We start from the raw sequence: 26,491 nt of genomic DNA on the forward strand, positions 1-26,491 counted from the left end.
AGCTACATTACACAGTGACCTGTATTTTACCATGGTTATATTTTATAAAGTATATTTCAGAGAAATGAATTGAAATTCTGCTGTAGTTTTGATTTGGCATTGATGCCAAGAATACCAACAATAGAAATCACATGTTTATCTCTATCATATTTGACAAGTTCCAGTCTACATTCACCCTCACTACTACTAAGTATAACTTCATGGTTTTTCCCACATGGAGGTTGAAAATTCTTTTGTATATCTGTTGTTCTTTTGGGAACTTTTTTTTCTGCATTCCTCCACCCCCAGATACATATATTTCTGCCGATGCTTCTTGTGCTAAACAGATGAGAGGTGTCTCAGATAAAGAGCTTGCGTTCCGCAATATATTGGGGACCACTGGCACAATGCCAACTTGTAAAACATCCAAAGTTGCATTTGTTTCCTAAAACTCTTTGTTAAGTTGTCATTGACATGAGTGATCCACAGGATGCAGTGAATGTTTTAGAGACAGAGAAAAAAATAATCATAAGTTTTCCCATCCAAGAAGGAACTTGAGCTACTGCAGGAAGTAAACTGCAGATGCTGGAAATCTGAAACAAAAACAGAAATTGGTGGAGAAACTCAGTGGTTCTGGCAGCATCTGTGGAGAGAAAGCAGAGTTAGCATTTTGAATTCACTGACCCTTCTTAAGAACTAATACTGGCCAGAAAAAGGTGGTGTATCTACTGAAGACATGGAGTGAGGGTGGGATGCTGGAGGGGAAGGAATGAACTGCTGGGTGGAGATGAAACCCAGAGAGAGAGCAAGTTTATTAAGCGCTTAGACAATGAGATAGAAAACATGTACTCAGATTTCTTGAAAGGCAAAATTGCAAGCAGCATACATTGAAGCATAAAATGATACAGACAGATTAATAGGTTAAATAAATGGACAGTTCTGTGGCAAAGAATTTCATTGGAGATTATTTGGACCTGAAAAGAATAGAAAAGGATACATTCTAAATGATGGAGAGCCAGGAAGATTGAAAGCCCAAAGAGACTTGAGCATCCAGATACTTTAATCATGAAAATGCTGTGAGCTGATACAGAAAATAATCAGAACAGCTAATCAAAGGCTGACCTTCATAACTGAAGGACGAGAATACCCAGGAGTTAGAATTTATGCCTCAGCTATACATATCCTTGGGTGGACCACACTTGAAGCATAATGAGCAGTTCTGCATGATGCACATTGGGAATGATCTATTGCTGTATATTGTGAAGTGGAATTACAAGGAAAGATTAGACAAACTTGACATTGGTATTTTGAAGAATACTGGTTGATTTGATCAATGTTTCAAGATATTAAGTATAAAAGATAAGTTAAATAGCTACTTCCACTGATGTGGGAATTCAGAACTAGGGCGAATTGTTTAATATTAGTGTCAGACCTTTCAGAAGTGAAATTAGGGAACAATTCTACTTGCCAAGTATGGTAAGAAGATAGAACTGTCTTCCATGAAAGGCAATTGATGTTAGATTGGTTATTAACTTTCAATCTAGGATTAACACATTTTAACCAAAGGAATTAAGGGATAAAGAGCAAACACAACCATTTGGACTCAGGTTACAGATCAGCTACGACCACACTGACTGACAGCACAGGTTCACAAAGCAAAAAGGTCAACTCCTGTTCCCATGTTGTTATGTCATATTGTAGCAAATATGACAATTTATTTACTCACTGGGGGTTCCACAAACAGTGATGATCAGATTATCTATTTTATTAATTAGATTAGATTACTTAGATTAGATTACTTACAGTGTGGAAACAGGCCCTTCGCCCCAACAAGTCCACACCGACCCGCCGAAGCGCAACCCACCCATACCCACTTACCTAACACTACGGGCAATTTAGCATGGCCAATTCACCTGACCTGCACATCTTTGGACTGTGGGAGGAAACCGGAGCACCCGGAGGAAACCCACGCAGACACAGGGAGAACGTGCAAATTCCACACAGTGAGTCACCTGAGTCGGGAATTGAACCCGGGTCTCAGGCGCTGTGAGACAGCAGTGCTAACCACTGCGCTACCGTGCAGCCCAATATCTGGCCAAAACCCCAGGAAAGATTACTTTGTGTTTACTCAAAGCACTTTAGATTAGATTCCCTACAGTGTGGAAACAGGCCCTTCAGCCTAAACCAACCTTCTGAAGAGTAAACCATCCAGTCCCATTTCCCTTTGACGAATGCACCTAACACTATGGGCAATTTATTATGGCCAATTCATCTGACCTGCACATCTTTAGACTGTGGTAGGAAACCCACGCAGACACAGGGAGAACGTGCAAATTTCACACAGACAGTCACCCAAGGCTGGAATCAAACCTGGGACCCTGGTGCTGTGAGGCAGCAGTGCGAGCCACTGAGCCACTGTGCCTTTCATGCAAGGTAATTGATGTTAGATTGGTTGTTAACTTTCAATCTAGGATTGAAATCACAGCACAGCACTCTGGCAGTATGACTCTGAGTGTCAGTTTAGATTATTGTGTTCAAATCTAAGGAGTGAAGCATGAATGAACATCTTTTGAGAATTGGATTGCCACCACTGAGCCACTTCTGACATTAAAACTGATTATATTTTTACATTAACATTCTTATATAGAGCTAACAAATTACTCTTATTCATAGGAGAATGAGCTATTTCATGAAGATGAGAAACTATATCATATAAAATAGATTGTGGGAATGTTCCCTCTAAGTCTAGATGCTTAGACAAACAGACGAATTTGGAGATAGCTTTCCGTAACAACTTGTTTTCTCGCCTTTTGCCTCACATTAAGGCCTGTTGTTGACTAATGGAAACGAGAATTGTTTGCATGGTTAGCCAACAATCTATTATTCTTATATGTGTTTACCTAGATGATCAAGGGTGAACTAGCTTGACCTTGGCTTTTTTTTTATTTGATTAATGAAACCAATGACATATAGAATATCTGTTTGCATTTGGTCATTGGAGATAAAAGATACATGAGTAATTCAGTTCTATGTAGCAAGCTGGAAGACAATAGTCATGAATTCTGCAAAGTTAACAGAAATCATACCCTAAAGGCCTATCCTGTTTAATAGAAATGATATATTAAAAACAAAATTGCTCGTCAGAAGCAGACATATGTTCTTACAAAAAATAGATTGAGGTTAAAACTAAGAGATAGGAGCAGGAATAGGTCCATTACTCCTCGCCACCATTCAATAAGATCATGTTGGTCTTTTACTTCCATTCCATTTCCTACATTTTCCTTCTATAAGGCCATGAGAGATAGGAACAGGGGTTGACTGATCTGACATTCCCTGTGTTGTCCCCAAAAACCTTTGATTTCTCTACTGCCCATCTATTTCAGCTTAAATATACACAGAGATTCTGCCCCCACAGCTCTCTATTCCTTGAAGTCTTTAATTTACTTGGAATCTCCACAGTGTGGAAACAGGTCATTCAGCCCAACAAGTCCACACTAACCCTCCAAGGAGCATCCCACCCAGACTTATGTGTACAACCCTGCATTTCCTGTGGCCAATTCACCTAACCACATCTTTGGATGATAGGAGGAGACCAGAGCACCCAGTGGAAACCCACACAGACACTGGGAGAATGTGCAAACTCCACACAGGGAGTCACCTGAGCCTGGAATCAAACCCGGGTCCCTGGCAATGTGAGGCAGTAATGCTAACCACTGAGCCATTGACCTGTGTCTTAAATAGATTTGCTTAGATATAGATTAGATTTTTAATGTCACGTGCATTCGAGTGCAGCGAAAGGTGTACAGAGTTACTGGTTACCGGTGTCACTGCACTTGTAATCTCAGCACTTGTGGGAAAGTCGAGGATCAGAGGGCATCATCTCAGAGCATGTGGGTCACCAGTTAGGAGAGAAATGAGGAGGAATTTTATCTTTCAGAAGTCATGAATCTGCAGAAGGTTTTACCACAAAGGGCTGTAGGCGCTGGATCGTTATTATGTTCAAGGCTAAGAGAGACAGATTTTTACTCAGTAAGGGAATCAAGGCTATGGGGTAAAGGCAGAAAAGTGGAGTTTGCAACGATCAGATCAGCCACGATCTCATTGAAAGGTACAGTAGACTCGATGGACCAAATGGCTCACCTCACTGCTGCTCCTATGTCTTATCGTTTTTGAAGGTTTTAGGAGAATGGATTCATATCTTTCAAAGTCAGTTGTGAAATTTCAGTTAAATCAATAAAGCTGGAATTGAAAATGAGCAATGTTGACCATGATATATACCTTTATTGTTTTAAAGATCCATCTGATTCATTAGTATTCTTTAGGGAGGCTAATCTATTGGTCCTTACCTGATCTGGCCAACATGTGACTACAGTATCTTAACTGCGCTCTGAAGTGGTCCAGCAACCCTCTCTGTTCAAGGGAAACAATTGCAGGCTTGCAAGTGATTTCACAAAATATAAAGGGGAAAATATCTTTAATATTCAAGACAATGATAGTTCCCAATAAGCCAATTTGAAGCTGGATAATAGTTGGACGAAAAACAGTATTTGGGGCGGCATGGTGGCTCAGTGGTTAGCACTACTGTCTCACAGCGCCAGGGACCCCAGTTAATGGCTTGGAAAGGGTGGACGCTAGGAATTTTTTTCCGTTAGGCGAGGAGACTAGGACCCGTGAACACGGCCTTAAAATTAGAGGGGGTCAATTCAGAACAGAAATGCGGAGACATTTCATCAGCCAGAGAGTGGTGGGCCTGTGGAATTCATTGCCGCAGAGTGCAGTGGAGGTCGGGACGCTAAATGTCTTCAAGGCAGAGATTGATAAATTCTTGATGTCACAAGAAATTAAGGGCTACGGGGAGAATGCTGGTAAGTGGAGTTGAAATGCCCATCAGCCATGATTGAATGGCAGAGTGGACTCGATGGGCCGAATGGCCTTACTTCCACTCCTATGTCTTATGGTCTTAGTTCCATCTTCTGGGCCACTGTCACTATGGAGTTTGCATATTCTCTCCATGTCTGTGTGGATTTCCTCCAGTGCTCCAATTTCCTCCCACAGTCCAAAGATGTGCAGGTTAGGTGCATTGGCCATGCTAAATCGCCCCTAGTGATCAGTGGTATGCAGGCTAGGTGGATTAGCCATGTGTAATGCAGAGTTACAGAGATAGCATAGGGAAGTGCGTGTGGGTGGGATGCTCTTTGGAGGGTAGTGTGGACTGGATGGGCTGAATAGCCTGTTTTCCATGTTTGTAGGGATTCTATTTGAACTTTACTGTAGGTACTGAAATGGTGGAAGTAGAATAGCATAATTCAAAGACATAATAACAATGTCACTTGCATGAAAATATGATCAATAAGTTTTAAAAACTCCCAACCACAGAAGTTATATCAAAAATGCATTTCATCATAATTGTAGAGTCGTAGAGGTCATTGACACAGAAAAAAGAGCCTTCAGCCAATTGAGTCTGCGCTGGTCAAAAGAAAACCATTGAGTTATTCTAATGCCATTTTCTTGCTGTTGACCAATGGCCTTGTTTGCCAGTGCATATCCAAGGACTACTTCAATGTTCTAAGGGGTTGTACCTCTACATTCTCACAGGTAGTGAATTCCAGATTCCCACCACCTTCTGACAGAAAAATTGACGTCCCCTTTAAACCTCCTGCGCTTGGTTTAAATTAATTTCCTAGAAGTAATTCCCAAGAATGATTGCTTTGTCCGTTTTACAGTCCTCTGTAATGTTTCCAGTCAGTTGTTGCAACCTTGCCAGACTCCATTGTTAATCCGTTATAAAATCTTGGTTCTACTTATCCAAAGGCTTGTTTTACTTGTATTTTCATTGCTGCTCACATAATGCTCAACAACTAGGAGAGGAAAAGCTCATAACCTAACTTCTGGCTTTCAGTTATCCCTCGCAGAGATTGCAACATTGAAACAGTATTGCGAGCTGTGTTAATGTCAGAAATCAATAGTTTGCCTCAAAGGTCAAACTGAAGATATTTTTTACATTAACTAATTCCCACTCGATATTTCCAATGCTTAACCTACTCTCTTTGCCTTCGCGTTTGTAACCACTTCAAGTCCCATTCCATTGATTTGCTGTTGTTCCTTAATTTTGTTTTTTTTAATTCGGTCCAGTGACGAGGGCGTCGCTAGCTGGACCAGCATTTATTGCCCATCCCTAATTGCCCAGAGGTCAGTTAAGAGTCAACCACATTGCTGTGGATTTGGAGTCCCATGTAGGCTAGACCAGGTATGGATTGCAGTTTCCTTTCTTAAAGGACATTAGTGAACCAGATGGGTTTTTCCAACAATCGACAATGAATTCATGGTGGTCATTAGACTCTTAATTCAACGTTTTTTTATTATTGAACTCAAACTCCACCATCTGCCATGGTGGTCTTTGAACTCGGATTCCCAGAATATTACCTGGGTCTCTCAATTAACAGTCGAGTGATAATATTACTAGTCCATTGTGATACATAGTCATCCTTGGTCTTGGTGGGCTGCCTAAGAGGAAGAGGAGAAAGTGAGGACTGCAGATGCTGCAGATAAGAATCAAAAGGTGTCGTGCTGGAAAAGCACAGCCAGTCAAGCAGCATCCGAGGAAAAGAAGATTATACTATAACTGAAGGTCTATGGAGTTTGGGCTGATCTCAGTTTTAATATAGTGTTAGCTGGTGCCAAGAATTTTGGGACAAAAGTTTACAAGTAAGGTGGCAGACAACAGTGAGAGTGACAAGAGATGGGAAGATAGAACTCGTTGGCATAACACTGATGGAGGTTGGTTAGTGGAGGAATTTGAAGCAAAAGTGCCAGCAAAGCATCCATTCTGAAGTGTATTATTTGTTCAAGGGATCTTGGAGACAGGGAGATGGTAGCAGGGTGGAGCCCAGATGCAAAAACAGTGAGGAATTCTCTTAGAATAGATACTGCAGGGTGGAGGAAAAAAATCTCAGAACTTCCAGTGCCTGCAAAAGGACAGTCAAGAGAAAACTGAAGTAAAACTGAACTGTAATAGTTTTGTAATGTTTTGGGACTTGTTCATTGTATAATCCATACTGCTGTTAGTCATGTTGTGTATGAGCTCTTTGCCATATAGCTCACTATAACATTAATTTTCAGTCCCCATCCTCTCTCAGTGAGGGAATCCTGTACGGCCCACTCAAATCAGAACTCCCTTTGTCTAGTACCTTTGCTGCCACTGTCCCCTTTCCTGGTCAGCATCTAAAGAACCTGTTTGGTCTAGTGGGGTCGGGGAAACCCCGTTGATGGTCTAATGAGAAAAGGCTATCATCTTAACCAAGATGGCATTAATTGCATGAGAGAAACTAGTTGCAAGTTACTTTGGTATGTTGGACATTGTCACTGAGACAGAGGGAATTCTCAATATTAGACTTTACTCCTTTGAGATCCAAAGCTGTTCTCTCATCCAAATCCATACAATATCACTATGTAGAATGATAATTAGTACACATCTCAGTATTAACCCTTTCAGACCCTTACACCTTGTACAAAAACTGGGAACCAGAGACATGAACTTGTGGAGTTGGGGAATGATAGCGGGAGGGGGGAATAAGTAGAGAGGGCAGGAAATTGGGAAAATTTTTATGCGAAGATTTTTAACATGTTCATGTCATGTGCACATAGAAGCAAAGCCTTCATCTGTTCTCTCTGTTTACTGAGCTTAAGGAGCCTATCATGTGGCATTGAAAAATCGAGTCAGATTGTGTACAGAAAAGCCAAATTCCTACAATAATGTCTCCTGCCATAGAATGACAGGGGAATCATTCAGGCACACTCTAAACTGTCAGATTTTACATTGAGTCAATTCCCACTGTGGCCCTCAATAGCAGCAAACTTCTCAGCATTTGCCATTGTTGAATAAGGAAATTCTAGCCAAGATATTATTTATTGGGCTTGATTTAATGGGCTATGGGTGCTGGTACATTTCACCACACTTAACATAGTTTCAACCCAAGGTGCATTCCACATGCATATTCTATAAGGTAATTAGTCTCCATGGACGGTCATCTTGGCTGCATTGATGGTACTGCTATATAGGTTCAGAACTTCTGTGATACTCAGCAAGTGCTACCTTGTCTGAAGTCTTTTAAAAAAGTCCTCAACTTATGGTTCAAATATCAGTGAATAATTCCACAGAATTGTACTGGATAGCCACTTCTCATTCAGCAAGGTCAAATAGTTTAATTGTTTATCTCATTTGCTTTGGGACATTACTATTACATCGGAACATAAGAACTGGGAGCAGGAGTAGGCCATCTGGTTCTCCAAGTCTGCTCCACCATAGAATAAGATCATGGCTGATCTTTTTGTGATCTCAACTCCACTTACCTGCCCTCTCACCATAACCCTTAATTCCTTACTGTTAACACAGTGGTCCTCAGGTTTTCCGATGAGACACCAGCTACAATTGTAAAGTTACTTATTGGCTGTGGAACACTTCAGAGTACACAGAAAACATACCAGATAATATTCAAATGAAGCTGTTTCTTCATAGCAACATGTTTGGTTTGTATGGTGACTACCTCGTAATTATTTAAGAAATGATTACCAGCTCAGGAAGTCTATATTTTCTTTTGCAGGATTAAAGAAAAGTCCCTTTTTTATTTGTTCACAGAATGTGGGGTATCACTGAGTGATACAGCATTTACTACTCACCCCTAATTGTCCACAAGATAGTTAAGAGTCAATTACTTTACAGTGGTTCTGCAGTTACATGTAGGCCAGACCAGATAAGGATAGCAGATTTCCTTCTTATTAGTGAACCAGATTTATTTTTCTTAAATGACAATTGACAGTGACTATTAATCTTTTTGTATTCCAGATTTTTGTTGAATTAAAATTCCATCTTCTGCCATGTTGGGATTTGAACCTATGCCCCCAAACCATTGGCCTGGCCCTACTAGATTGTTGCACTCAAAAAACCCTCACCTCCCCATTTGTTAATTTACCTCATCATAGAGTCAGTACAAATACATTTTGTGATTTAAACTCTTCTATCCATGTCCAGCAGAAATTGTGACTAATGATGTAGTGTATCTTAACAGACAGCAATATCACTTCCAAAAATAGCAAGTTCTTTTTCTAATGACTCTGGATTCTGGAAGGATCTTGCTCAATTATGTACATCCATAAGCATGTGTGCATAGGTTAGGTCGGTATCCTTGTGTGTATATGTGCGCGTGCATGTGCCAATGAATAAATCAAAATCGGAGAGAAAAACAGTGTCACAGATGGATCTGAAAGAATTATAAACAAGTATGAGATGGCAAGGTCACTGTGATAGATGGAATTCATTTCCTTGGATTCAGAATGTTGACACTGATTTTTAAAACGTGCACAATTTACCTAAGAATAACCTTTCGATGCAGCTCTTTAATTTCAAGAGCTTGTTCTGACCAGTTGAGAAGATGTGAATAAGCTCCCTTTTTAATACCCTTTAGTTCATCAAAAGAATGTAAATTGTTTTTAGCATATTGCTAAACACACATCAGTTTAAAATGTAGTTCATACTTTCAAAATTAAGGACCTAATTGCAAAGTTTCCTTTAGTGAAACAAAAAGGTATTTTAATATGGTCCAACCCCAGAGCAAATAATAAAACATGATATTAAACACAAACGTAGGTGTAAAGTTTAAAAAGTACAGGCTGGAAGATAAAACAATATGTCATTAAAAATCCTTAAAGTTATTCAAGTATCGGTTTAACTGGGGACCATGATTGCTTAACATATGACAAATATCCTTAGCAATAGTTAAATGTTAGATTTCTTTGAGTTTTCGTTGAATAGATATGTTTGCAATTTGATTTATCACCAGATGTTACATCTTGAGAGACTGAGAGAAAACTGAGAATGAGGCAGCCTTCCAGCTCTGCTCTTACAAGGCCATTTTTCTCTCTCTCCCTCTTTCTCTAATGTGTCTGAAAATGGTTGCTTGAAATACAGTTCATTTGTACATTCCCAAGTTCTGGCCTCATCGTTCCTCCCCCACCGCATAATTTCATCTCCAGAAAGTTAAATTTATCTAGAAAGGTGTAACTCAAACAACAGCTACATATCTGCACTCCAGTGCATTTGTGTAATCACTGATCTTTTTCTTCCTGATGATTTCATGTGTTGGCTCAAGCTGTGGTCAGGTAATCTTAAGTCAGTTTTTTTCTGTCTTTGAAACCATTTTACTCTATGAGAGGTCACAGCTATTGAAATCAGATGGTGGAAGTTAAAATTTGTTATTCCATATTTTACTACCAATATAACAATGGTATAACCTACATTCAACAAACTTTAGTAACTTCAGTGATAAACTAACGTTGTAATGCAAACTTCCTCTTTACAGCTCAGATCATGTATTTACCATTACAAGTCTTTTACTGTTTATAGATTTGATTGAATAGCTTTGTACATAAATATTTTCTATGATGTAAATTAATGGTGCTTAATGTTAGCATTTTTCATTCCCTAGTTTATAACTGCCTGGTGCCTTCTTGAGATCATTAATGGCACTTTGTCACTTGATCACTTTATCACATGATTTCTGCGATATACATTTAGTCTCACATCTGTTAAGCACATTAAATACAAATTATTTTGGCACCTAATGTTCTTGCTTAAATCAATTGCTACAGTCATGCTGCTTAAAACAATATTTTATTCAACATTCCACCGTTTCCTATACAATAGACACAAATCGGCCTCTTCTTTTGTTCTGGAAAGGATGCTAGTTTGAGCAGAACTAACAGTGAGAAATAATCCTGAAAAATACTGCTCTGAATTAGGCCTGAAGGCACACAAATAATAAATTGGAGTGAAAGTGTAGCCTGACAAGGAGTTATCATGCTTTAAACAAAAGGTTTACTTGACATTTTTTTTAAAAATTTGAATTTTGTAAAACTGACTTGGAATATGAATGCTGATGGTGTGAGATTTCTTTTCTCTCAGGGAGATTCTTGACTGCCCAGGGGTAAATGTTAAAGGTGGAGTCTCTTGACAGGTTTGTCCTGCTATAACGTGGGTGCACAACTGCTGTAAACTCCAGGGAAGCAGTGCACAAATAGATGGACTGAGATATGCACTCATTTAAGTAATTGGTTCCTGTTGATCTTCCACCACAGTTGGGGTTACAGCTGGTCCACTTTAACTTTACAAACAACAGGCTGAAACAATGATGTGGATTTACCCCCCCCCCCCCCCCCCCCCCTTTACAAAATATGTTTGTAGGAGTGGGGGGAGTATATACTTAGCTTAGACATATCCTATAGACTTTTTGAGGCCAGGACTATTGGAATCATTTCACCAGGAGCCGTAAAATGATGGGCACAGGCAGGTGAGCCCGGTGTGCAGTGGCCATTTTGGAATAGATGGGATGGAGAAAGTGTGCGTCAGTTGTGAGGAGAGGGAGTGGAATTCCCTTTGTGCTTTGGCATCACCCCCTCCCAAGAATGTCTTCCCTTCATTCCTGTCATCCACTGCCCCACCAAGCTCAAACCCTTGATCCCTACCTCTCTACTCCCTGGACATCTAGATCACTCTCCACCATAAAAACCCAATGGCTGTGATTTCCTTTCCACAGTCACCATTTCTTTTATTTCATTGTAACTGTAACTGTTGACATACCCACCACTGAGTTCTGGCACTGCAGTGTACAATTTTGTGGCTGGTCTAATCGATGGTGGCCCATCCAGGTTATTGGTGGTGGTCTCCTGGCAATGGTAATGTAGTTGATTGTCGAGGGAAAGAGATTATACTTTCTCCCGTTAGTGGTGGGCATTGGCTGGTCCTTACATATTATGTAACCAGGCTGGAGGCTGAAAGAACCCAGCAAGCCAAGCAGCATCAGGAGGTGAAGGAGTCGATATTTCGGGTGTAACCCTTCTTCAGGACTGAGGAAGGGTTACACCTGAAACGTCAACTTCTCTACCTCCTGATGCTGCCTGGCTTGCTGTGTTCTTCCAGCCTCCTACCTGCCTACTTTGGATTCCAGCATCTGCAGTTTTTTTGTCTCCTTATATATAGTGTTCAGTTATACATTTAGTTCAAGTCTCAAGCGCTGGATTAATAGCTCTATTATTATCTGAGGTTTATTGTGAATTGAGTTCAATGTATGTGAACAGCCCTATTTCCAACCATATGACAGAGCAGTCGAAAATAGCAAAGCTGAGGATGCTGTGTCAATGCTTTGGCTTGAAGTGCTACATATGATGGTGTGTTGTAATGAATTACACGGTTGACTTTTCTTTCCACTTTGTTTTGAATCTGTTCACTCCAGGGTCCAAATGATGAAGCTGATGGGAGGATATTCCATAGGCTGTGAAATGTTGACAGTTAGGAATTACTGATTCCACCTTCACTGTGTGCAGAAGAATTGCTGAACAAACATGTCAAAGAAAGGACGGGTGAAGGGCGAAAAGCCCGAGGCATTAATAGATGCATTGCAAGCTGCCAATGAGGAACTCCGAGCCAAGCTGACTGATATTCAAATCGAGCTTCAGCAGGAAAAAGGCAAGGTAGGGATGGTGATCAATACTGAATAGCATTGCAGGCAATGTTACTGCGTACAGCAACATGAATGGAATGGATGCGTGGTGGAAAATGTTGAGATAATTCTGTGAACTCTGAGAGCAGTTTATTAATATCTATTCCATCAATCGATATACCATGTATAGGTTTCCAGAGTCCTTGCTATTTTTTGGTTGAGGTCAAGTTATTTGTAACTGATATTATATCTTTGTCTAAATCAATAAAATTCATTTCCATCTCTCTGTCAGTCGCCACATGAGACAAAACATGGGTTTTTGCCTGTTTGCAAGAGTTAGTAAGCAATGGGGTGTGGATTGTGCTGAGTCACAATGGCCTAGGCAGTTCGATCCTCTTCACCTTGAGGTTGGTTCTCAGCTTCCCATTTCCCATTATTTCCTCTTAAGTCACAACTCGAGATCCAAGTGCGGAAGTGCCGATTGTTAGGTGGACCAGTTGACGGGAATCAAAATCAGGGATTCTAATACTATTGCACGTGTTCTAATAATAATGGCTGTAATGATACAATAAGCACACAGCTATACATCTTGCTTATTGCAGTATGTAAAGCAATTCTGGTGATTTCAATATGTTGAATCAAAGACAGTGCAAGAAAGATACAAAACATTGTCGTGATCTCAACCAGCAAGACCTCAATTGATACCTCTGTAATTTCTCAACACTGTTATTATCATAAAAAGAAACCCCTTTTTTATAAGTGCAATGGAAGCTTTCACTTTTCACATTTTCAGTTTAAAATGAATGGCTGTTGACAATTCAATGGTCATTTATTGACTTCTTACTGTTAAGCCATAGTTGAACTTGAATAAAAGTTGCATGTTGACCAGTACAAACAGATGGCTTAGAGTGGTCCAATTGGCAAAGCTCCAGTGTGATAGGGATGTGGGAACAGTGTGACACCTGATACAGAGTACTTTTGACAAGTAATGAAGATGGAGAATCTCCAACCACTTTTCATTGTCATGAGTTTTCAGAGGGAGGGCAGGTGAGTGACTGCACCTGCAACAGGTTCACATAAAGGATTCCTGTGTAAGTAATGAGAAATCTTTCCTGCCACCATAGTATATTTTCCAGATACTGAAAGACCTAGAGATTATCTTTAAGCACCTTTACACCTAGTTGTTGCAGGATTACTGTGAGGGGCAGACCAAGGTGAAAAGTGACCCAAAAAGATACAAGTTCATATTGCTTTATGCAGGTATCCATTGGATGCTTAGGGCTGAGGAGGTTTTACCTAGTCTTTTCAGGCAACAATCGTACAAAGCTGTGCTCACCAGTCTTCACTGCTTCAGCAGGCCTCTTGGGGCTCTCTGTTTGGGATTCTGGGAGCAAACATTGCCAAGAAACAGTCTTACACTGGGGGCATATCAGATCAATGTCAGCAATCTGAACTGACAAATTGAATTAGGAACAGTGTAGCATGGGTACATCATATTTAATTTAAACTGAATGATGAGGGCTGTGAGCTTTTAGTTGATTTTCTTCTGTTGAGTGAATACTTTTCTGTACTGGGCATATATAAAGATAAAATTATTCTGTTGATAAAAAAAGACATTCAATTTAGTCATCAGCTTGTTCTAGCTTATCTCTTGTTCTGCAGAAAATGGGTTTTCTAGATGGGAAAATATATTTGCCTAAATTTTTAACGGTTCATAATATTGAGTAGAAACTTCAGTCAGCAGAATTTTCATTGCACGATCCGTCACAGGGGATATGTGTGAGTAGACTAAAGTTGTTCATCTGGGTAATAATGGGAATGCCAGAAAGCTGTAGTAATTTCAGTAAAATTCCTTTCTCTATTGTCTTTAAAGTTTACAAGACCTAAGGGACAGAAGCATTTGTCTCACTCAAATTTGGCTTGCGTAGCAGCAAAGTAGGTTTCATGATTGGAATACTTCTGATTTTTCTGTATGACAAATTTAAACTGTAGAGTTCCAGGGATAGGGTGGGAGATGCTCTTCAGAGGGTCGGTGTGGACTTGTTGGGCTGAATGGCCTATTTCCACACTGTAGGGATTCTATGATTCTATGAAAGGTTTGACAATAATTGGAAATGGGTAGTCAAATTGCTGACAGCTACAATGATGTTGCATCGATATATCATGGTGTGTGAATGTGTTTGCAAGTACAGCTTCTTAAAATAGAAAGCGAGACAATTGTGAGACATCGAAACATGCAACCTGAAATTCCAATGCAAATCCACTGAAAGGCTGAGCAAAATTGCTGTGCATAGGCCAGGAAATGGGAAAAACACTAAATCAGCTGATATTCACCTCGTGATTTCAAGTTAGCTTTTTTTTTAAGGTGTGAGATGGGAGTTGTGAAATTATAGCACATCTTGCTCCTTTAATTTGATCTCTCAAGATGAAAAGATTTGCTAGAAAGTTTCAAAGTTATAATGGGCTGAATGGCTTTCGGTTCCATATTGAAGCCAAGACTGAAGAAGGAGCTTTGATGAGGAAACAATGAGCTGGACTTTTCTGTTAAAGTTGAAGTCCCATCACTGGGCCTAAAATCAGTAGCTCATGCCACCTTTGGGGAAAGAAGGGTCCTGGAAAGTGTTTTGCAGGTAGCCTGACCCTCCTGAAGTACTGCTGACCTTTTCAGATGGCAGCCTCAGAAGTGGTAAACTCATGGTGAATAGTTGCCACTCCAGAGCGAGAGGGAGGCTCTAACAGAGATGAGCTGGGCTATGGGATACTGAGTCCTGACTAGGAGATGTTTACCACTGAGTGGCATTGGTGCAAAATATGGAGTGCCCATCACAGAGGGCCCCTGACCAACCCCACCTGTTGGTCTCCCAATCTGGCGATGAACCCTTTCAATGAAGGGAGAATACCCATGTAAGTGAGAAAGATTCGTAGCAGGTAGTCAAGCTGCCAATGTCTCCAGCATTGGCAATATGGCAAAATGGCACGATGGCAGAAAGATGCCAAGCTTCCTTCTCAAAGTCTGCCCTGCCTAATTTGCTCATCCCAGGATCTATGACTGAACTTCTTAAGCTTGTTAGGAGTCCTTGGGTGAACATTTGATTTCTGAAGACGGTCAGGAACTTCCTGAATGAATTTGTCATAAGCAACAGTATTTTTTCTGTAGTTGATTTGCTTCTGTTTTTTCATCAATACCACTTCATCGGTCTCAAGCTGTGAAGGTGCCACTGATTCTTTGAAGCCACTGGAGGTAAGGAATATACAGGGCGGTGGTGGGTACTGCAGATGCTGAAGATTAGAGTCAAGATCAGAGTGGTGCTGGAAAAGCACAGCAGGTCAGGCAGCATCCGAGGAGCAGGAAAATCGACGTTTCGGGCAAAAGCCCTGCATCAGGAATCATAGCCTACAGTTTTTGCGGCTTCATCAGTTAGTAATGATAGGACATGAGTTTAAAGTAATCATCAAAATGACAAATGGTGTTTTAAAACTTCTATTTAAAATAGGAGAGTTGTAAATTGATATAACCTTTCAAGACAAAAAGACCTCAATTTTTATCATTTTACTCCAGTTAGATTGAAGGTTTGATAATACAATGGATCTGGAAATAACATGCTGAGTAAACCTGACTAGAGTAGTAAATCTCCTTAATATTCTGGAGCTTGTGTGTGTGCTAAAGGTTCAATATGTTATTTGGAAACTTAGTTTCTGAAATGGACAGAATTATGTGTACTTTAAGATTGATTTTTACTCCTACGCTGGGTGTTAGAAATGGAGGACATAGTCTTAGTTTCATTTTGAATTAATTTTGTGAGTGGTTCAGGGTCGTCTAGAAATGTGTTTACATGCATTCAAATGAGGCTTCAAGAAAACCTCTTGAAGTGAGTGGTTCAGTGCTTCAGAAGAAAAAAATGGGTGTTGCCTAGCAACAGTATATCTAATGACACAAAGAAAGACAGAGATAGAGAGAGGTTTTAAGACCATAAGATTTAGAGCACCAAGACTGGCACAATGGTTAGCAGTACTGCCTCACATCGCCAGGGAGTCAGGTTTGATTTCACCCTCGGGCGTGAGTCAGTGTGGAGTTGCACATTCCCGCCAGGTCTGCATATGTGTACTCCGGTTTTCTCCCACATTCCAAAGATATTCAGGCTGGATGGATTCGCTGTACGAAATTGCCCCATAGCATCCGCAGGATGCCATGCGAAATGCAAGGTTATGGTGATAGAGTGGGGGTCTAGGTAGGATCCTGTTCAGAGGGTCGTGTGAACTCAATGTGCGAATGGCCTGCTTCCGCTGTCGGGACTCTATAATTTATTTGGCCCATAAAGTCTGTTCTGGCATTCGATGATGACTAAGTGTTTCTTAACCGTATTCTGCCTTCTGCCATACCTTTGATCCACTTACTAATCAAGAACCTGTTGTTATCTGTCTGAAATATGCTCAATGACTTAGCCTCCACTTGGCCTGTGACAATTAGTTCCACAGATTCACCATTCTCTGGCTGAAGAAATTCCTCCTCATCTCAGTTCTAAAGGGACATCCTTTGGCTGTGAGGCTATACGCTTGGAACCTAGTCTCTCCTGTTAGTGGAAACATCATTTCGAAGTCCTCTCTATCCAGATCTCTCAGTATTCTGTGTGCTTTATTTAGATCTCCCCTCATCATTCTAAACTCCATTGAATACAAACTCAGAATCCTCAACTACTCCTCATGTGACAAGCCCTTAATTCCTGAGATCATTCTTGTGAACCTCATCCAAGTCCAGTACTTCCTTCCTGAGATATGGGGCCCAAAACTCTCACTGTATTACAAATGCAGTCTGACCAGAGCTTTTAAACAGCCTCAGCAGTACAAGTCTGTTTTCATATTCACTTGAAATGAATGCACATATTACATTTGCCTTTCTAACTGCCAGCTGAACCTGCATATTAACCTTAAGAGAATCCTGAAGTAGGAATCCTAAGTCTCTTTGTGCTTCAGCTTTCTGAAGCCTTTCCCATTTAGAAAATAGTCTACCCCTGCATTCTTTCTTGCAGTGATAACTTCACGCTATTCCTTACTGTATTCCATCTGCCACTTCTTTGCCCACTCTCCTACCTATCCAAGTGTCTGTTCCTCTGACATTTCTTTGTTCCCCTTTACTACTTCTCTAACCTCATTTTCCAGCAGTCCTACATCTATACTTGCTCTCTTTTGCCTTTTATGTATATGAGTAAACTTATGCAATTTTTAAAATATATTACTGGCTAACTTACTCTTGTATTTCGTATTCTGCCTCATTATTGCTTTTCTTTGTTATCCTCTGCTTGTTTTTGAATCCCAATCCTCTGGCTTCCCATTAATCTTCGCCACCTTGCATGATGTTTCTTTTGCTTTTAGGCTGTCCCTGACTTGCCTTGCCAACCATGATTGCCTTGTCCTCCCCTGATTATATTTGTTCTTCCTTGGGATAAATTTCTGCTGTGCCTCCCAAAACAGACCAGAAACTCCTGCCATTGCTGCTCCACTATCTTCTCTTCTATGTCCCCCTTCCAATCAACTCTGGTCACCTCCTCCCTCACATCTTTGTAGTTACCTTGAATCAATTGTAATACCATTACATCTGTTTCCAGCTTTTCCTTCTCAAACTGCAACCTGAATTCTATCATATTATGGTCACTGCCCCCTCAAAGTATCTTCACCCGAAGCTCCCTAATCAAGAATGCCTCATCGCACATTACCAAATCTGCTAACAATCTGATTTCCTGAGCTTGGGTATCTCTGGAGAAGGAGCACGCAGTGTCCACCAACACCCTGGAGTTGTTCAGGGAGAGGTGGGCACCACAGGGAGTGGAGTGCATTATTTCCCCCTCCAACTCTATTTTGATTTAACCCCTGCCCTCCCCTTCACTGTTTGATCACACAGCATTGCCCTTTGATGCGAAGGGCAATGCTTGTCACTGGCCACTCGGGTGTTTCCTTTCTTCTTGGTGGTGGAAATTTAAATAAAGATTCGTGCACCTTGTGTCTTTCACTATGTCTCACACCTGAACACACACAACATGGGTGCTGGGGGAAAAATAAGCACTACTGCAGTTAGGTGGTAGTGTGGGGGTAAAAAAAAAGGAGTAAAATAAAAGAAAAAAAAACTGATTTCCCCAGTCCACCTGCATGTTCTTGGGATAGTGCCTTCCTTACATGCCTTTTCTATCTTGACAGTGCAGTTCCCTCCAGTCCCAATACCAATGACCGTGCCCCATAAAACCCCTCTTTCCCACACCACTCAGGTTTATTGACAGGTGACTGAAAGGGATTCATATAAGTATTGCTCTCTCAGTGTATTAGAACTCACCTGTAGCTGGTTAGCAAGCACTCAGTACTTTGTATGCTACAGGACTCATTTCAGATGCTTTAATTAGGTTTTTTAAATAAAGCTGTTTTTTATTTTCCTCATTATGGTTCAGCGATGACTTCCGCTGTAGCTTGGCTCTCTCTTTTATATCAAAATAAATCTATCTTGCATACTATCTGCTTTATTCACCCTTGCTTGATGTACATTGCAGAATATCACAGTGCAGATGTAGAATTCAGATAACTGTGCTGAACGTTTATGGCTGTGGGAAGCTACTCGCTGGTAACAAAGGAAAAGAGCGGGGAATGCAACTCATTGAGTAGTCCTGTCAAAGAGACAGCATCGACATGACAGGCCAAATGGCCGTTCCCTGTGTTATAAGATTCTAGGATAATGGGAGAGTAGTTTTCATTGCCCTGGTTTTAGATTGATGCCTGTTGCTGTAACTATGAAACCCTGTGCAGGATAATATCTAATCTAATGCATATGAGAGTGCCAGTCCTCTGCTCACTCCAAATTGGATCGGAAAGCTTTAACAAGTTTTTTTTTATCTTGGCTACAGTAGACCCATTAAACCCAATCTGTTTTACTTGTTATATCCTAAAATGTTTATGATTTCCCACCCTGAGTTTCAGCTAGAGTTAAAGTGGCCATAGTGCAGCAAAGTTATACCATGGATATTTGTTGAGGCAAGTTAGGAGGTGGGAAGGGGATTTAATTGGGTGAGTGATGACATACTCGATCCCGACTACCTCCTGCCCCTGTTTGAATTAAGCTCTGGCTGGTTAGGCCCATACCAGGCCTTTGTGCCCCTATCTTTGGGCCAAGAGGCATGGGTTCAAGGCTTACTGCTGCAGAAGTTTGTAGCAATTGGAGAGGCGAGGTGTAATCGCTAGACTATTAATCCAGAAACTCAGCTAATATTCTGGGAACCTGGGTTTGAACTCTGTCATGGCAGCTGGTGGAATTTGAGTTCAATAAAAAAAATCTGGAATTAAATACTGTTGACCATGGAGCCATTGTCTGAAAAGCCCATGTGATTCACTAATGTTCTTCAAGGCAGGAAATCTGCCATCTTCACCTGGTCTGGCCTACATGTGACTCCTGACCCACAGCAGTGTTGTTGACTCTTAACTGCCCCCTGAAATGGGCTAGCAAGCCACTCAGTTGGATCAATTGCTATAAATTCTCAACCAAGAAATGAAACCTGACAGACCACCTGGCATCGACCTGTACATCAGAAAAACCCTGGCAATGGCAGAAACAACCCTGTTGACACTGCAAAGTTCTCCTCACTGACATCTGGGGACAAGGGAGAGCTGTCTCACAGACTAGTCAAGCAACAGCCTGACGTAATCTTGGTCAGGAAATCATACCTTACAGACAATGTCCCAGACGCCATCATCACCATCCCTGGATATGTCCTGTCTCCCCATCAGGATAGGCCCAGCAGAGGGGGGCCGCACAGTGGGATACAGTCAGGAGGGAGTTGCCCTGGGAGTTCTCAACATTGAATCTGGTCCCCATCAAGTCTTATGTCTTCAGGTTAAACTTGGGCAAGGAAACCTCTAGCACATACCATCCTCCCTCAGCTGATGGATTGATATTCCTCCAAGTTGAACAATACTGAGAGGAAATTCTGAGGATGGCAAGGGCACAATATGTACTCTGGGTGGGAGATTTCAATTCCTACCACAAAGAGTGGCTCAGCAGTAGTACTACTGATCTAGCTGGTCGGGTCCGAAAGGACAGAGCTGCTAGACTGGGGTCTGTACTAAGTGGTGAGGGAACCAGCAAGAGGGAAAAACAAGCTTGTCCTCATCCTTACCAATCTGCTGGCTGCAGATACATCTGTCTATGACAATATCGGTAAGAGTGGCCATCGCACAGTCCTCCTTGTGGAGACAAAGTCCCACCTTCACATTGAGAGTACCCGCCATCATGCTGTGTGGCATATCACTGTTCAATGGGACAGACTTCGAACAGATCTGACAAATCAAAAATGGGCAAGTGAAGATACCAAACAGGACTACTTGCATGCCAAACAACATAAGCAATAAGTGGTTGATAGAGCTAAACGATCCCACATCCAGTGGATCAGATCTAAGCTCTGCAGCCATGCCATATCCAGTCGTGAATGGTGGTGTACAGTGAAACACCTCAGTGGAGGGGGAGGCAAATATCCCCATCCTCAACAATGTAAGGGCCCAGCACATCAGTTCAAAGGATAAGGCGGAAGCATTCGCAGCAAGTTCCAGCCAGATGTTCCAAATGGATAATCTATCTCAGTTTCCTCCAGTGATCCACTGCATCACATACCAGTGTTTTGCCAGTTCGATTCACTCAAGTTATCAAGAAATGGTTGGAGACACTGGATATTGCAAAGGCTTTGGGCTCTGATGACATTCTGGCAATAGCATAGAACATAGAACATTACAGCCCAGTACAGGCCCTCCAGCCCTCGATGTTGCGCCGCCCTGTCATACTAATATGAAGCTCATCCCACCTACACTATTCCATGTATGTCCATATGCCTGTCCAATGACGACTTAAATACACTTAATCTAGGCAAATCTACTACCGTTGCAGGCAAAGCGTTCCATACCCTTATTACTCTCTGAGTAAAGAAACTGATGATTTATGCTCCAGAACTTTCCGTGCCCCTAGCCATGCTCTTCCAGTTCAGATACAACACTGGCATCTACCTGAGAATGTGGAAATTTGCCCAAGTATGTTCTGTACACAAAAAGTAGGACAAATCCAACCCAGCCAATTATTACCCCAACAGTCTAATCTTGATCATTAGGAACGTGATGGAAGGTGTCATCAACGGTGCTTTCCAGCAGCACCTGCTCAGTGACGCCCAGTTTGGGTTCTACCAGGCCTACAACCTTGGTTCAAACATGGCCAAAAGAGTTGAATTCCAGAGGTGAGTGAGAGTGAAAGCCCTTGACAACCTTGATTTTGACTGAGTGTGGCATCAAGGAGCCTTAGTAAAACTGGAATCAATGGGTATCGGGAACAAACTCTCTGGCTGGAGTCATACCTGCCGTATAGGAAGGTGGTTGTGATTGTTGGATGTCAGTCATCTCAGCTCCAGGGCATCTCTGCAGGAATTCCTCAAGGTAATGTCTAAGATTCAAACATCTTCAGCTGCTTCATTAATGTTCTTCCCTCCAACGTAAGGTCAGATGTGGGAACATTCAGTGAGGATTGCACAATGTTCAGCACCATTCGTGACTCCTCAGATACTGAAGCAGTCTGTGTGCAAATGCAACAAAATCTGGACAATATCCAGGCTTGGGCTGACAAGCAGCAAGTAACACTTGCACCACACAAATACCAGGCTATGACCACCTCCAATGAGAAACAATCTAATCACTGCCTCTTGACATTCAATGGTGTTACCATCACCGAATTCCCCCACTATCAACATGCTTGCACTATCATTGTCCAGAAGCTCACTTGGACTCATCGCAGAAACATAGTGGCTATGAGAGCAGATCAGAGGTTAGGAATAAAGCAGTGAATAACTCACTTACTGACTCCCCAGATCTTGTCCACCATCTACAAAGTTCCTCATCAAGTTCAACAAGCTCCTCATCAAGCTCCAATCCAGCCTGACGGAAGTACATCACCCATTCCATCACTGTCGCTGAGTCAAACCCCTGCCCTAACAGCAATGTGTGAGTACCTTCACCACACAGGCAACAGCAGTTCAAAAGTGGGGCTCACCACTTTCAGGCCAGATAAAGTTTAACTGTCTGAATTGAGTTGTCTTCAAATATGAAGACAATGTAGAGCAAATATTTGCTGCAGTCAAATCATTATTTATGCGTCAGGAAGTAACATGATTGTTCTGTTTAAGTAAATTATCTTAATTCAAGCTCTTGTCTTAAACGACATGTAAATATGCCTTTTATCTAATTACTCATATCAAACTAATAATGAGGAAGGTATGAATGAATTGATGCCAAAGCAAGTTCCACTAATAGACTTATATTATATGTTTTTTCAAAACTCTTTATAATCTGCCACTGTGGATTAGAATTTACATGTTTTTTTACATGTTTGGTATTTTTAAACAGTATTATATTCTAGGACTTAGCAATAGCATTTTATTACTGTTAGACTTTGTGCTTTGTATGCCCCTTATTATAGAGTGGTGTTGTGCAGCAATGACAGATGGTAGCTGGATGGTGTAGTTCACAGTCTGTTACATCCAGTTAAGGTGACTGTGACCTTTGGCAAATGTTTGAGGTTCAGCACTAATGCAGTGACAGCACCACCGTGATGAATTCGATGTAAGATTTTTGTCAAGCTGTCCTGAATAATTGGTCTGTACAGTAAAAGACTTACCAAGATGTCTGCTGATAATATCTTCCTCCTGGCAATTCCAAATAAAATATAATGCAATTTGAAATATGCACAATGCTGTATTTGATGCAGATGGGCAGAGGAGACTGAAGTGTGTTAACCACAGGACTATAACAGGATCAGCAAGATAAGCTTTACTATTTCTGTTGCATCCTGCTTGTTTATTTTTTTTAACTTCTCACTTCATATATAATGACACACGTCTTCACATTCTCCTCAGCTGTCTGAGGAAACTGTCACATAGAATCATGGTCGATCATTTAAAAACTGAAAGGACTGCAGATGCTGTAAATCAGAGACAAAAATGGAGATTACTGGAAAAGCTCAGCTGGTCTGGCAGCATCTGTGGAGAGAAGTCAGAGTTAACGTTTCGGGGCAAGTGACCTTTCCTCAGTCACTTGACCCGAAACATTAACTCTGATTTCTCTCCACAGATGCTGCCAGACTTGCTAAGCTTTTCCAGGTAATTTCTATTTTTGCCTATAGTCCATCATTTAGTAGTTTTCCCTGAATGTAATGGTCCCACAATGAACAACGACAACATGCTGGGCTATGGGTATGCAGTGGGGAAAGAGGAGCAGTGACTCAGAGGGCTGTGCTGGACAATGCGGCTCAGGATGGGTCCACTATGTGGCCTAGTACTTACACCATGGTTATTGTCAGACTGCGCTGTTTTATGTGCTGGCAGGTGCCAGCAATGCCACCAGTATGTCATGAGAGGCCTTGGTTTTAGCAGCTGTGACACTACATTGACAGTGAAGGGCAACTCTGCACTGTTAACACTTGACTAAATGAATAGCTGGGGGTCAAAAATGGAGCCAACAACAGGGATACCAGAAAATCCCTGGATATCTCAGCAGTAGCAACCACTTCTGGCTATGGTGAGCAGGTAAATAGGAGAAAAGGGTTAAGAAGCTCACCATAGGGGTGTGGAAGGTAGTTAATAAATCAGGTTTGGGATGATCACATGAGAAAACACACTTGACCATGAAGAGAAAAATCCTTCATGAAATTTGATGGAAATGACAGTGGGGAAAGTGAGGACTGCAGACAGTGACCCAAGGCTGGAATCAAACCAGAATCCATTGTGCTGTGAGGCAACAGTGCTAACCACTGAGCTGTGATGCTGCCCCTGGATGTAAGTGAATTAATTACTAATGAGGGATTGCTGATTCTGGAAAACTTACAGACAAGATTTACAACAAAAAGTTGATTTATTGAAAACCTAGGAGACATGGTCGACTTTTGGTAAATTAAAGAAGATTGACAGCCAGTCCATGGAAGATCACTGATGGATTTGGACATGATATAAAAATGACTAAAGTGATTTGATCGAGAAATTCCAAGTCAGTGCTGGGGTTAAAATTATTAGAGTGTGCATAAATTTTGCATTTGGATGGACATTTAGTTTTGACAGGTTCAGTTTTGTCATAAAGATTCTCTCTTTGAATGAACAACTGATGCCCTAAATTAATTTTTGGGAAAAAAAGTTTGTTTCCAGTTCCCTTCATGTCCCAAACTGGAAATTCTACCCTGTTGCACAAAATGGGGGATCTCCATGGTGAAAAGAGTCAAAACCATTTTGCACCTAGTTGTAGGCCGAGTATAAAAGGAGATGCTGAACGATGTTCTGAACTGGTCATACATTTGTTGATTAAGACACAACACTACATTGACATAATTGACTGAACTCTCGAAATGAATGGGGTATGACTAATATGTATGTTTGTTGTGAGGGAATGTATTATTATGCAGAGTTGTCTAAAATCCAAGGATCAAGTATCTGAAATAGCTCATGATATGAACAGACCTGATGATGAGTATGACGAAAATGAGTGACATGAAGATGTTGCATTATTTTCTGAAAACTTAAGTCAAGCCATGAGTATTATTGGGAAACCCTTGACATGGCAGATAAATGTAAAATGAAGGAACATATAAGTACTACCTGCTTTAGGTCTAGGGATTATAATACAGGAACATCTTTAAACGGAATGCTTCTCCCATGTGAAATAGCACTTCAACAGCATCAACGTCGTCCCGAGTGATATACTATGAGTGCTAAATTAGGCTGTGATGATAAAAGCTCAATTTACATTGAGTCCGAATATTATTGTATTCTGTTAAGAAAATAATATGTTTATTGCTGAGTATTGTTGACCTCTATAGAGAAGAATCTGGCCAACATGGAAAGAATTATCTGGAAGTCGCATAGACAATTTTCCCATCCTTCAGCACAAAAATCATAGCTGCTGCTGGAGGGATGCTGGAGTTGTGGGTAATAAGTTGTGAATTCAAATCCCTCGTTGTAAAAACATGTCAATGTGATGTATATATATATATATATAATATATATAACAACTATCAGAAGACCCAATTCTAAGTGTCTGATTAGCCCAGGAATTGAATGATGTGGTGGACATGGATGTGAAAGTATGGAACAAGGTTCAAAGCGTTTATTTGTTACATTTTTAAGAGCTGTTCCCTAGGTTCAGCATGTTTGGGGTAGTAAGCAACTAAGACATCAGGCGATAGTGGGTTAGGTTATAGAAAAGTGGATTGGAAAAGCAATGAAGTTTCTAACAATCTAGGAGAATTTACAAATGATGAGTTTAGGGACTTGTGTGAGAACTCAAGTATAATACTTGTGAACACACCTATGGAAATTGTCCAACCAGCAATGGTTTTTGTGAAAGAGATCATGTCCCATTTGATGCAATGTTACACAACGTGCCAGAAGATCAGCTAAAGTGCAAACTCACACAGCTCTGGCTTGGGCAGGACATGATGCAAATACATTGCAAATGGCTGGGACTATAGCACAATGCAATCTGTAAAGCCCAATACAATTTGTCATCCATAAAATGTGATGGTTCTCCAATCCGAGACCAAATGACCATGAACTCCATTTTCTCCACCCACGTAAATGCACTACCCTCTGGCAGGAAAGTGTCTAACAAAGTCAAATCATCAGAAAAGAGTCAGAGCCCACTGTAACATCACATAAGAGTATCTGGGGAGACTTCACTTTTGGGCATAAGGAAAGGGAAGATCCCCTAAGAAAAATATGTAAGTCTGATAATACAACCTGACAGCCCGACCACAATTGTATATTTCTCACAAGTATAAGAATGCATTATCAACTTTCAAACTTGAAAATGTGGGAGAAGGTGATAATGACAAGACACCATGTACATTGCATATCCATGTATTCTGTGAGTTAGAGCCAGAAGTATAAAATCAGATAGTTCAAGGGATAGATGCCAAAATACATACCGATCATAGTGAAGAGGAAAAGGCAAACACATCCGAGGGTCATAGA

At 41.0% G+C, this 26,491-nt stretch overlaps 1 protein-coding gene across 1 annotated transcript in view; it reads left to right on the forward strand.

The window, feature by feature from the left end:
• The window catches only part of LOC132833424 (janus kinase and microtubule-interacting protein 1-like), a 272,965-nt gene that overhangs the window by 154,274 nt on the left and 92,200 nt on the right, over positions 1 to 26,491 (forward strand). Inside the window, exon 3 of the mRNA XM_060851673.1 lies at positions 12,264 to 12,501. Within this exon, the coding sequence (XP_060707656.1) occupies positions 12,373 to 12,501 (129 nt within the window). The 5' untranslated portion in view covers positions 12,264 to 12,372. The remainder of the gene's footprint in view (positions 1 to 12,263; positions 12,502 to 26,491) is intronic.

Source organism: Hemiscyllium ocellatum, chromosome 36 (assembly GCF_020745735.1).
Source record: "Hemiscyllium ocellatum isolate sHemOce1 chromosome 36, sHemOce1.pat.X.cur, whole genome shotgun sequence".
Classification (NCBI taxonomy): Eukaryota; Metazoa; Chordata; class Chondrichthyes; order Orectolobiformes; family Hemiscylliidae; genus Hemiscyllium; species Hemiscyllium ocellatum.